Raw genomic sequence first — 13,738 nt, forward strand, 5'->3', positions numbered from 1 at the left:
ATAATCAATAATTACTATACTTTGGATATTTTACGTATTAGATTGACTAATAAGTTCCTTTATCCTATCTCTCTATAGATTTGTATCTTTCAAATCAAAAAACCCGGATTCATGTATCTTTAGATTTTTTTCAATAGTTTTTATAATATACTTTGAAATGTATACACTATACAGTGACGAAAGACGAACGAACTTATCATTTAACGATAATACATACTTTTGCACTTCACAAATTTCTATAAATACATAAACATCGACAACTTACTGACCAGGCCGAGCAATGTAAGGGACAATCAACCATTATCGGGTGTCTATTTCCAGTTTGCTAACAACCATGGTAACACGATAGACAAACAGAGAATACATAATGTCACTGTACCGAAAATTGACGAGGGAATCGCGTTTCAGCTACGTGGACTCATTAGAATCTGGGATGCCAGCGTAATAAGAGAATCAGTATCAATCGTCGACCTCCACGGACATTGTTCGTGACGTTCGGGTTCGTTTCGTAATTTGTCTTCTGCTCAGCGGGTCAAGGTTCAAGAAATCCCCCGATGTCATCGTATTGTCCGCGATTATTAAAGCCACGTAGTCGGTGGCTATATAGTCGATCGAAGATTAGGAGAAAATACGGCAATGTATGTCAGCTTTTGCCCCGGCGCACAATGAGGCATCGGCTTCGAGCCAATATTAAACACCTTGGAAAATGCGCTTCTGGGGAAATTACAGCACCTGACAAACGATTCGTTTGAGGGCATCCGCGCTAATTAAAAAAATCTGAACCGATCGAAAAGGAAAGAGCGGAGGTGGGCGTCGAATGATCAGAATGGTGACTCGGCGGGGATGAGAACGCAAAGTGAGGAGAGAGCAAAAGGTTGTTCTCAGCGATCGACTCTTCAGCCGCTATTGGGATGCAGGAGGCGTTCAAGGTTCCATTAAAGGAATTAAATGGTATTTCTTTCGGATGTTACGAGGGCAATCTTACCCCGCTTGCTTTTCTCAGGGAGACGCTCTGGTTGCTCCTCTGGCTCGACGACCTCGAGTTCGATTTGTCGTTGTCCTTAACTGGAACAGAAAACGAACAATCGTGTTTGAATGCACTTCGAAAACTAAAGTTCTCCGTGAGATATACAGCATCGTAGTCAGATTCTTTCTACAGCCATTTGGCATCTCGATCGATTCGACGAGGGGAGAAAAGAAAGATCGAAGGAAACGACGATTACTCTCGAAACTTTATTCGTGTAGCTGCGAACCATTCGAAGAGATTTTTTTTAGCCGATTTAACGATAGAAAAATTGCTGACAAAAAGCGTGTACACGTAGCAGTGACCGTTAACATTGATATCCTTGATTGATAAATACGCCTGGAATTCCAGGAATTACATTTTATGACGACAAAGTTTATTTTAGTTGAAACAGACAGCGTGTTATCGATGTTCGTGACAATCTCGCATGGCGGTCTGACCAGTGACGGACGTTTCCCACCCTCGTTCAAGCGTTCGACTGTATCTGATCGTGCGTTTTTTCCTCCCCTCGTTAGCGTGTATTTGTGCGTGAGGCAGGGAATGTTTCGACATAACGCGCAGAAGAGTAACTATTAAACCTGATATTCATCGAAAGCTAGTAAATAATTGCGTGAACGTTTGTTTGCGCATTAAAACCGTTTGCGTCAGCCACGCGACGTTTCTTTCGGGGGCTCTAAAGCTCAAGGACGCGCCGTTCAAGCCCCTACATTTGTCACACGTGGAATTCTAAAAATATCGTCGATACCTATCGTTACAGACCAGACGATAAAAGAAAGCAGAAACTTTCAAGTTCTTCCCTTTTCGTACATTTTAGATAACGAAACGAAAGACTTTCGTTAGAAATAATGCTTAAAAAGCTGCTTATCTAGAAGTACGCAGTCGCTCTGATGAAAAGTGGAAATATGGTTGGACGAGAGTCGTCCGAGAACAGAATTTGATTTTAACAAGGTATTTCACCGGCTGTTTTCGCTAAGAGTCGTAACGTTATAGCGTTGCTACGCGAGCCGTCCATCCGCGTTTCTTCAACGCCAGAAACTACAAGGAAAATAACGATTTTGAGGTTTTCTTCCTTCGAACAACCTTCAGCGTAAAGTCATTCCGACCGTGTTTCCTCCAACTTTCCTCCCAGGTTACGAGTTCACTTTATGTTTCTACCTTTTTTCCAGTTCTACTCCACGCTTCTCTTATCCGTTGTTTCGTGCATAGGATGAAATACTTTGAGTATTTTCTCCAATTGAATTAAACGATGTTGAACAACGCTAATATGAGACTACGGATCGCTATAGAAATTCCCATTGAATTTCCCCAACGATAACTGTATCGTTGCAAGGGATTAAGTTATGGGTACCGTTATGCGTAGCTCCCATTATAGCTACCGGTCACAATTAATCAAGTTAAACGTGCATTATTGCTTCGTAACCAGGTATCCGTTCATCGTCTTCGTATTTAATATCGTCCCTTCGAGTCCAAGTAAATAAGTTAGAGATTTTTTTCTTTATTAAGCTGCAAAGTAACTGCTCGTATAGTGTTACATAGCTGTACGTTAGCTTTTACTTCTCAGCTTCTTATATTATAAATTTATAATAATATTTCTGAAGTTACAGGAAACTTCAAACGAAATTTGCAGAAAGCTCAAGCTTGGAAATTACATATTTTAAGAAAACGGAATACGCGAGAACACGCTGCAGTATCAGCTACATAAAGTAAAGTTCTTGTATTTAACGGTCGAGGTAGTACGTGTTTTCTTAAATTCTTTATTAGATCGACTCTATGCGAGTTAAACAAGATTGTACGTGTATCATCTAAATCTTGATCTCCGGAAGTTACAACTACATTTTTCGTATCATCAAAAAATCTTTCCGCATTTTTTATCCGCGTTAGAATGAAGTATAAGTTGGAACTCGTTCGTGTTTTGAAAAGGAGGTGAAGTCCGTCGAGTGGCTTCGCGTTCTTGCGAATTCCTTTTAATATATGCGCCTTCAAGGGAATCGGTCAAATTAATGAACGCGAATTATAGCCTTGTATACCCTTTCACGATGCTATTTATAACTTTTAGGACTTTAGTCTATGATTCGTCGCGTGATACGCGCCCATAGGAATCTACCATCGGGTTTTCCTTCTTTCCTTTTTTTGTTTAATCGTTACTCTATATGTCGCTGGTGGAATACCGTGTTTTAGCCGGAGCGGTGATAAAAATCGAGGGCATTTTCGAAATCGATTCCACGCGTCGGAAGGGTGGAAAAAGCTCGATATAAATAATTCCTGTCAACGATTCGAACATTCTCGCCCTCCTCCCCTTCACGTGCGACATCCTCTTTTGTAATCGCGCAACTGGAAACAGAAATGTCGATTAAAGTGGCCGAATTGCAAAGGTAAACGCTTTTAGTTTTTATCTGTGTGATTTACAAATTTGTTCAAATTTTCTGCCAGTTTTTCTTTCCTTTAGAGCGTTGCATTTTTCGTTGTCGAGCAAAAATACAAAGATACGCAGCTTTGGCAAATATTTGATTCGTAAAGTTTTGCGGTTTTTCGTTTCGTTAATCACGCGAAATCTATCAACAAGGATTACCGTTAATGGATACCGAAATACATTCGGACGAATAAAATTCGATGTACAGTGGCTGACGAAAGTATTCCAACATTTACTACGGAAGACTTTCATGAAGATGTTATTTTCGTTAGTTTGTAAAATTTCATTAGCGCTGTAACGAGTGACGATTATCGAGATTACATTGGTAAAATATCGAATAAATCTGAAAATCTACTGCAAGACATTTATTAATATCATTAATATATTTTCCAAAAGATTAATATCGAGCATAAATAGTTATCTGAAACGTATATTTGCCAAAGATTGTTTCGTGAAATGGTCGAGATTTATTAACGCGATAAATAATTGATTCAAATACTCTGGTAATTTGTATCAGATCTGTGCTTGCAGCAAATATCCTCTAATTTCCACATACATTTCGAAATTGTTTCAAGTTTTACCAACACAACCGTGGCAGCCAAGTCTCGTTACAATGATACAACGAAACTTCAAGAAATGTTTCTATATAAGTTGGAATATTTTCAGGAATATTTCAAACAGTTTTATTCCGAGTTCTAAGTAGAATGATTCGATTATTCTCAGACAGAGCGTATCTGCGCTTCGATCAAAGTTTTTCTCCGAAACGATCTGTTTATCGTCAACTGTGCAGCTTTATCACCCGTGTACACGCTCCACTACTATCGTCCATGCGTATATACCTTTTTATGGCCCTTTATTATCGATGAAAAGATGGAGCATCTCACGGACACATTTTATCCTTTTCGTCCCCAGTATCGAGTTCAATTTCCTTTTCCCGTCGCGTTGATCACGCGGATGTACACGGACCAGCAAACTCCACACTCGTAACGGAGATGACGCAATTACGATCGCGTGTTTATATCGATGACTGGACGATCAGGTTCATTCGGACCGTTTAACTTATCAATTTCACGGCAAAGGTTCGTCGCGTGCACGGTCGTACATCAATTAGAACCGGTTCCAATCTCGTGCACACTGTCATGATCCTATCTGCTATCAGTTCTGCATGAATTATTACACGATTTGTACGGCCACTCCCCGCTGAACGTTACCTTTAACTCGCGAAGGTTGCGGCCCAGCGTCGATCGCACCAGAGAAAGCAACTGTTTCTCGGGTTAACGAGCAGCTTTCGTCTCTATGTTCGATGTTTCTTTTAATAGCTCCGCTCTGTTTCGAGTATAATAAATATAGCGTTATCTGCGTTTCCGGGATATCGGTTGCGAAATTTTCGGCGAGTGAGAGTTCGCGTGGACGGCCAGCGATAAAGAACCGAAGCGAATGTTTATGTTACATCGTTGGTAAGAGAGGAGACTGTTATGTGGCGATTTCACTGAACGTCGAGTGTGCGAGGTCTTTAAAATTAATACTTATTACTCTTAAGAAGATTAGCGAAACTAAATGGAACTTTATCGTTGAAATTTTGCATTAGGTAATATGTATCCGATAAAGTGTTCGGTTCGCTCGATTTGGCTGGCTTCCATTTTATTTTCAAAGGATATTTTCCATCTGGATTCTATGCAATGGTTAGTTTGCCTCGGGAACCAAACTGATCAACGATCCATTTTTCATTAGTTTCTTAATTTTATCGCCTAAGTACATGATCAATATTCAATCGCCAAGGAACAAATAAGCCTAAGTACATGATCAATATTCAATCGCCAAGGAACAAATAAGCCTAAGTACATGATCAATATTCAATCGCCAAGGAACAAATAAGTTACTTCCAAAAGTTGGTCCATCGCAAGAACATTTCATAAGTAGCAGTAAATTCCAAGGTAAAATTCAAAAGGTAGTATTTGTAAGGTCATCGTCTTCCTGTAGCTTTCAATTTATGGGGCCGATCAATGTGGCTTCCTTCTGAACGGTTCATTTAACGAACAAACATCTGTCTGCGATCGTTCACATATTTACCTGTTATCCGTAAGTGTTTCCCTCCAAGGCTGGAAGTATCCGTGGTGAGAATCGGTAATGGCTGCGAGAAGCCATCGAGGACCTCGACCCGCGACACGTCGACTCCGCGTCTCTCGCATGCAGCGTTCAGCACATCCCTGTAATAAACGTTTCATATAGCTTCGTTCCATAATCCCATTTTACACAGCGAACGATCGAACGTTCTGCTCGAAAGCAAGTAGAACAACAACAATGAGCTACCACGCCTCCGCGTAATGGCCTCTCGACAAATCCCCGGTGCAAAAGTAAGTAGCGTGTTTGGATCGTTCGCGATACATCGCGCTATAACGCGTCCATAAAGGGCAAGCAACTTTCATAAGATTATATTGGAAGCTCCACAAGAGATTACAGCGCTATTACGTATTTAACGGCGATTATTAAGCAATGCCACGAGCTGACTCTTCAAAGGGCTCGCTCGGGCGTGGCCTCGTCTCGAGATATCCGCTAAATACGTGTGGCTTTCATTTCCTTCTGAAATTCTCTCGAATTATCGCTACTAGCCGCCATTTACGACTACGTAAATTCGTCGATGTTTCATTTGTTCGTTATACGCTCGTGGTACTTTCATCGCCTCTCCATTCTTCTCTTTGATGCGATAATTACTCGACCGCTCGTCGACGGAGCGGAGCAAAAGTAGGCCGCGGCGATTCGAAGTAAATTTGGAAATTACACGGAGTAGATTTAAGAATAAATTTTTCATGAAGAACATCAAAAGTGTGTAGTGGCTTACCATAGGAAACTACTTCGTGTCCATATCGTACGTGTTATGTAAAACATGTTGAGATTTCGTTAGTACTGTAACGAGACACGACCGTCGTCATTATTTCGATCAAATTTGAAATCAATCTGAAAACGTATATAGAAATTACGAGATATCCATTGGCGACGCATATATCTAGTAAGAAATTAGTATACACCATGAACATGCATTTTAAGCATATAATAAATACGAAATATGGTGCCTCTGAACATTCAGGTTAATTAAAATCAATATAAATAATTGCCTGTTACGGTACGCTCGAGATCTCTGTGTATACATACTCGCACTAAATAGCTTGTAATTTCTATATATATTTTCATATCGCTTGCAAACTTTACCAATATAATTACGATAGTCGAGACTCGGATAGCGCTAATGAAATTTCAAAGCGTTTCATAATATTGTATATTGATACTGTAAAAAATATTAATAGAATATCACGGAGAATATTGTACGAATAGTTTAACAAATTATCCAGGTTTGATAAATGCAACGAACTTACGCCAAGTATGTGCCTTTCACAGCTGGCAGAAGCTCGTCTCGGTCTAGGCCGCTCGAATCATCGGGCAGCTCGAAGCTAACGCTAAAGAACTCGCTGCTGGATACCTGAAAAATTGATTTCCAAGTTTTGACTGGTTGGTGCAATTATTTGGGCAAACTTGACGATATAACGACGTTGGCACTAGCGCCCGACTGTTGAACCGAGAGTTCGGCACCGAGTGTCCAACTTTGGATTACAGTGCGCGATTCGAAGCGAAGCTCGAGAATACTGCAGAGCTTGGTGGCAAATTTGGCGGCAACACTCCAAAGAACTTGGGAAACTCTTTGACCTATGTAAGCTCGTGATTGCTTCTTCAGCCGAATGTTTCGAAAATTTGCATACCTTGTATGAAAGGATAGACTTTCGATTTATTACGGAGTTTCACCTGGGAAATTCGCCGTGTCGGCGCGTGAAATTTTAACGTAGATTAATTTTCAGCTAATGCATGGCGAAAGGGTGTTCGCAGTTTGATGTATGACAGGCAGAACTCGACGTTCGGAAAATTTGGTATTTTTAGTGACATTGATAAGCGACTGATAAGCAATGCACGTTATTGTCTATTGATATTTAGGCTTGCAAATTATTGCAAACGCGAGCCTCTCAGAAGCTAAAACAATCAATTGCAGCTTCTGTCATTTTTTCAATTTCCATAGAGAAACGTTCTTCCATGTAGTGATAATGTAATGAAAATTGTAATCCTTTGGCCGAATTGCATTGATCTTGAAAGTGTCGAATTACTCATGGGTGGTAATGTATGCCTAACAAAAATGCTGAGTGCCCATCCGAACTGGAAAGCCTCTCTATGTTGGCTGACAATGACAGGCAATAAAATACGAAAGGGCTTTCATTTATGAACCCGTTGGCTTGTACATGGGAAATGAGTCGCGCTCATTTGCCACGACCTTTTCCCTGTCACTTAGTTTTACAATCGCCCGTTTTATTGCCGCTCGTATTTTCCCCATTGCCGTTTAACCGATACATTCTGTCGTTCTTTTCTTTTCCCTCGTCGAGTTTCGTATCATGTCGCGGATGGTTTTACCAGTGTACGTTCGTACGATAGTTCTCCACTACTTTCAAAGACGCCGGACCTTTCGTAACACATGTACGCCGTTTATTTTTCATGGCGTAAAATTTTTATACGTCCGCCTTTTATGAATTTCGTGTTGCACGAATGACGTGTTAGGAATGGATCTTCGCTCGTAAAATCTTTTGCAATGTCCTGGTGAAAAACTATTTGCAGAGAAGAATCGTGCATACATTTTACAAATTAATCGCTCCGTATTAGTTGCTCTTATTAGTTAATTTTAAAATAACAAGTTTAATAATTGAAGATTTGTCCATAATAAATTTAAACCAAGAACAGATCGTTTACGATTAAAAGATGTGATCGAGTTATGGACTAAGGAGATCTAAAATCGGATATAAAAATCTTACGCCAGATGAGCATAATAAGTTGTTTGAATTCTAGAATCAGCAGAAACTTCCATCTTTGACTTTCCTATTTTTTCTTCTCTACGCTTCTTTACCCTCTTTTCTCTTCTTTGTTCTCTCCATTTTTCCTATCCTTTCTCCGACACTTTTTTCTTTTCTTTTCTTCTTCTTTATATTTCCTCGCACTGAACTGTCGCTTCTGCCTTCCTTTTCTCTTCGTCCTTTCCATTTCTCGTTATCTTTTATTTCTTTATCTCTCTCAATTATTTCTCGTTCCATCTCTTTCTCTCTTATCACAACTGTAACAACCGTACAACAGATGTCGCTGGATTTTGGCTACTGTTCCATGTCTAAATTGCATTAAACGATCTTAATGTTTCTCGGCTGTTTAATTAATGTACCGGGGGCGGGCAGCCATGCCTTGGAAATATCCCCATCTTCCAGTCGAATGTAATAAATATGAGCCGACAAGTAGAATGGGGCCGCAAGTGGCCGGTCAAGTAGAATAGCGCGCGTGTGGTCGAACAAACAGGACAAGCCCACATAAAGTCAATTTGTAAACGACGCTATTGTTTTTATTGGTGTAGCTTGTCCTGAAAGCGATGCAAAACAACCGGGAAGCTTGTGTAAGTAAAAAACATTCGTTTGAAACTGTGCTCGTTTCGAGTTATATCGAGTTTTCTTCAATTTCCAACCGAATCTCTAATTACACGAGTTCTCTCAAATTTTTTGAGCATTTTTCAACGAGGAATTTCATCAAACTGTAATTACATATATTGCTCTCTGTCGAAACTATTCGCGTATAGGAGAAAAAGCTGGATCAGTTAGGCACATTCTCACGAACACAACGCTAAAGAAATGAAATATATCAAATATCACAATATTAGATTGCAATATACGAAACGTATGCATTTACCGAAATGTGAATACCGCCTTTTAAATTTTCTCCTATTTAAGCGTTATCGACCGCTTTAAAAAAGGAAAAGAAGAAGAATTCAATTATGAATTAAGGTTTTAAGTTACGAAGAGCATTTTCCCACTTTTTCTCTTCGAACATTTTTTCCACTTTTACATTTTTTTTTACAAACGCACGGCATTCGATTATCAATTTCGTTAAATTCCATTGATCGATATTCCAACGGGGGATTTCGATAATCATTGATCGTTAAGAACCAACAAACCTCTTACACATGTGTATATCGTTGGAAAATTCTACGAGCACCATGTCTTTAGTCTCTAGGACTTACATCTGGTGAATCGATAATGGCGAACAGACAACGTACCTGCGGTCCGTTTGCATGTAATCGATTCGGCCCTGAGCCAGCGAACGTTTCGCCGATCCCACGGGGGCAAATGTCCCGTAATTCTATCAGCGGTCATAAAAATAAATACGCGTCCGTGATAAGTCTACAAACGCGATCGTTATGTTCAATCAGTTTCTTTCAAAAATTCCTATTGGATAACGATGATTCCATGGACGTGGGCGATGATGCGATGGCATTCGTGGAACGATAATGGAGCTAATCATAGGAAATTGTCCATCGATGGAGTTCGACTGACTGTTTCATTGCCTGAAATCGATCATCCTTTTTTGCCACTCCCTTCTTGTTCCACTTCGAGCATCTTTCCTCAGCCCGATAGTTTCTTACGTTCCGACGTATTGGCTTGCCATTTTTTACCACGTTGCCAACAGAAGTATCGAGATTACGGCCCATTATCGCCACCGAGAATGTGCATTAATATCTATCTCTGTAGTTCGTATTTGTTTTTCCTTTCCCTACAGATATTTATTATTTAGTGGTAATGCAATTTTCGCAGTATGAATGTATCGCCTTTGTTCAGAAACCAAGCAGCCAGAAAAGATAAATATAATAATCGTGGGTGGCGACGTTAACGAAATGGCAAACGAAGAAATATTTTCTTGCAATTTGCAATCATTACGCGAGAGCAGCGTACACTCTTCTATACGTTAAAACGCAATTTCCTCTCTGTACGATTATTCAGGCTATTTTACATAATTGGAGACAAGAATGGAGTTGTTCAACATGCAACGTCTGTAATATCGATTCTTTTCCATCGGCGAAAACGCCGAAACGACGTCGAGCCGACAGACTTAAGTGCTCCAATTCTCTTCGAGCTAACCGAGTTTCCCGATATTTCTCTCGGGCCTGGGTTATCATAAACGGACAGCAGCGCCGACGCCAGAGTTTGCATAATATCTCGCGATCCTTTCTCCGCTTCAACGACAACTTTGCCCACACTCTTTGATAAGTCCTCGCGATACTTAATAATACAGCTACGGAAAGGCCATCTGTGCTCTCGACAAATCTCGGCTGATCAATCGTCTCGTGTAGCCGTACTTCCAAGTCTCCCTGCAGAGCCGTAGGGAGGATGAAAAAGATTGTTCCATTGTCCTTATCGAAACTTTCTATTCAATTGTTATTTCGTTTTATCTCGTGATACAACCAATTTAACATTTCCCAAAGTTCCATCTCAATATGTCACGTGCAGTTTCTATCGAAAGTTATGGAAGATTTTACTAGGATTACACTTTTTGTCGTCTGTAACTTCGGCAGTCTTCTCTTGAAAGATTTCTTATCCCTTTCGGTAATGAGTTCCGTTGAATAACTTTTACAGGATTCGTTTCCTCTCCGTGTCTCTCGAATAAATTTTGCAAATATCGCAATGAATAGTAAACGTTCCAGTTACCATTAAAATCTGACGAAGAATCGGCAGATTGGAAAATAATGTGTAAAAGATTGCGTGATATTAAAAAGTGATTTGTCCCGAAGACAAAGTCAAACAAGAACCATTAACACCCTGAAATGTCAGTTTTCAAGGATCCCCTTTACATAGAAATGCCCGTGTCGGTAAAGAAATTCACGAAAACGTATCTGCACCATCAGAGATTCGGACAAGTTTCAAGACGAGCAACGTTTCGAGTGTATTTTCACAGTGGACACCTAGTTTGTCGGTGTCTGTATCTTCGCTGAACGAAATCCTCTGTCCAGAAGGGATTAGAGGGAAAGCACCCTCGGCAGAGACACACCGAGTGGCAGGTGTTTGACGGAGATCGGTCGCTTAGCAATTCAAATGGTAGCTAGCAGCGACACGGCCCTGTCTCACTCGTTAGCCGCGATGGAAATAAGACGATAAAATGTCTGGAGAGGCGTTTCGTGAGTCGCGTAATGCCAACGATTACGAGCCATTTACGTTCCCGACGAGTCTCGTTTCGGTCGGCTGGAATTAATTGCCAGCTACCCTCCTCTTCGCCACCCTCTCTCTCTGATCCCTTAATTTTTTCTCTCGTATTACTCGAAGGGCAACCAGCGCGTAATTTCATTTACCGGCGTGGAAACTGCCGCCACCCTTGCTTTCAATTTTCTCCTCTGTCCTTTCTACTCGGTCGTGGACCTTCTTTGTCTCGTCTGCCCTTCGATTTTTAGGACTCCTTCGTTTGTTTTCAATTTTCTCTGTCTGGATCTTTAATCCGGAATTCTATCAGACTTGGATACGCAGCGCTGAAGCGATTAATTATGAAACTTAATTATAGAACGCGAGCAAAATCACGGTGCTCGGAATGCTATTTATAGGAAACGATGTATGCTTGGCGGAAGAGATAGAGCGAGGCCGTAAATTAGAGTATTTATCAGTGACGTTCGTTTGTGTCGTATCTCGTGGAAGCACCTTAAATATCAACAGTCATTTGCGAATTGAAATAAGAAATTTCTGTATAATACGAACGCCACAAGGGAAATAGACGATAAGTTACGTTTTACGCGTGTTCTCCTAGATTTTCAAACTCGACGTCCAAACTCACTGAAGTCTAAATTTCATACCGAAGAGATGAAAATGGCAGACATACGAAAGAAACGCGCAGGATGCTAACTGCCGTTTCAATTGCTAGAAGCAAAGCGAACGATACTTTTCTCATGCGCTTCTCATTCGCTCAATTAACTTTACGCTGAATGCCTGCATACGAACAATGGTCGCATCGCGTACATACTCTGCAAAAAAACTGTTATGAGAAATTCGGAACTTCGGCGGTTCCGCTGTTAACGTCCGAGCGATTTTACGGCCACGCTGTATCGTTATATTTTAGAGGTCGCGCAATTTGTTCCGCCGTAGAAGCTGCGAAACAAGATTCACTGCGTGCTCGTTACGTTTCTGTCGCAATTTCATTGTCTTTTCGCTACAGTATATCGCGTCAGCGTTTGGTAATTTAAATAGAACGAATCGGTTTCGGCTATTCGAATTGGCAGCGATTGCCACGATCACGAGACGCGTTATTTCGTGTAACAAGATCTTTCGTTATTCCGTTCCGTTTCAACGACGAGCTGCAGATCCGGTGTAAGCGTTGGCGAGCTCGGCTAAAACCTTCAAGGGATCGAATTTAAGTCCTTTCGGCTTTCTCACGCTTTTCATTCTCCTTTCACGCCGTACGTCGCCATAATAAATCCTCCAACCGCACCAACTTGTTATTTATGTAGTGACTCGCGGTTTCCTTCTCAACGGATTTACCGAAGCAGACGATTCCCCTTTCCTTTCGGCGAAACAAACATAAAACGACGATATTCGTGCTCTCGAGACACGATAAAAGAGGAAGCGAACCAATACCGGGGCTGGTTAGTTCAAAAGATTCTGATCTTGTCTATGGTTTACTTCGAATGGACTACTTTGAGCTACAGTAGTACGTGTACTCTTATAGTCAGACAGTAAGATAAATTTCTTCTCTAGCATGTGTACGGAATTGTTTGCTGTTATTGATCGGTCCGGGAAACAACACCGACGGATCGTAAAGGTTACGTAAGCCCGCGATATCCCTAAAATTAGGACACGTTTTAATTGTTATCTCGTAAATTAGGACTACCTTTGACTCGTGTTTCGTATCCGTACTGCCCAGTAATTATCGTTGTTTAATAAACATCCTTCCTCGCAATATTTTCATAACAAAAAGTAGCCATTTAGCTACATGTTTGCGTGTTAAGTAATTAGTGCAAAGTTTAACAACTCTAATTTATTACAAACTAAGTACATGACTACGGCATAGACAGCAGTAGGCAAAAAAAAAAAGAAAGGATTTAAAATTCTTGCATTAGACATTTTTTGGTATATCGATAACAATCCTCTATTCTCCAGTTCTCTACTTTCAGTATATAGGGTATTCCATTTACTTTATTTGGCTGAAATATCTTCGTTATTTCAAGTAATAAGAGAAAGAAATTAGCTACGAAAGAAGCAGAGTTCCAGTCTTCCTCAAATTCATCGAATGTTCATTTTAAAATATAAAATAATTGGTTTCTCAAGTAATCCATATGTTTAACGAATTTTAAAATCTTTTCTATGCTACCATCTATGTATTTAAAGAAACCATCGTTACCATATTTCATATATATTGCATATTTTCAAGCCTGCAACTTTTATACGTAACATTCTCGTTTATTATTTGGAACAACGAACGAG

General features: G+C 40.3%; 1 protein-coding gene across 26 annotated transcripts in view; it reads right to left on the reverse strand.

Moving 5' to 3' along the window:
- The window catches only part of LOC117163530 (pleckstrin homology domain-containing family G member 5), an 83,031-nt gene that overhangs the window by 5,747 nt on the left and 63,546 nt on the right, over positions 1-13,738 (reverse strand). For all 26 annotated transcript variants that reach the window (XM_076623987.1, XM_076623984.1, XM_076623982.1 and 23 more), the window contains 3 exons: positions 6,806-6,909; positions 5,505-5,641; positions 986-1,065 (listed from right to left, as the gene is read on the reverse strand). In XM_076623987.1, coding sequence (XP_076480102.1) covers positions 986-1,065; positions 5,505-5,641; positions 6,806-6,909 — 321 coding nt within the window. The remainder of the gene's footprint in view (positions 1-985; positions 1,066-5,504; positions 5,642-6,805; positions 6,910-13,738) is intronic.

Source organism: Bombus vancouverensis, chromosome 13 (genome assembly GCF_051014615.1).
Source record: "Bombus vancouverensis nearcticus chromosome 13, iyBomVanc1_principal, whole genome shotgun sequence".
NCBI classification, from domain to species: Eukaryota; Metazoa; Arthropoda; class Insecta; order Hymenoptera; family Apidae; genus Bombus; species Bombus vancouverensis.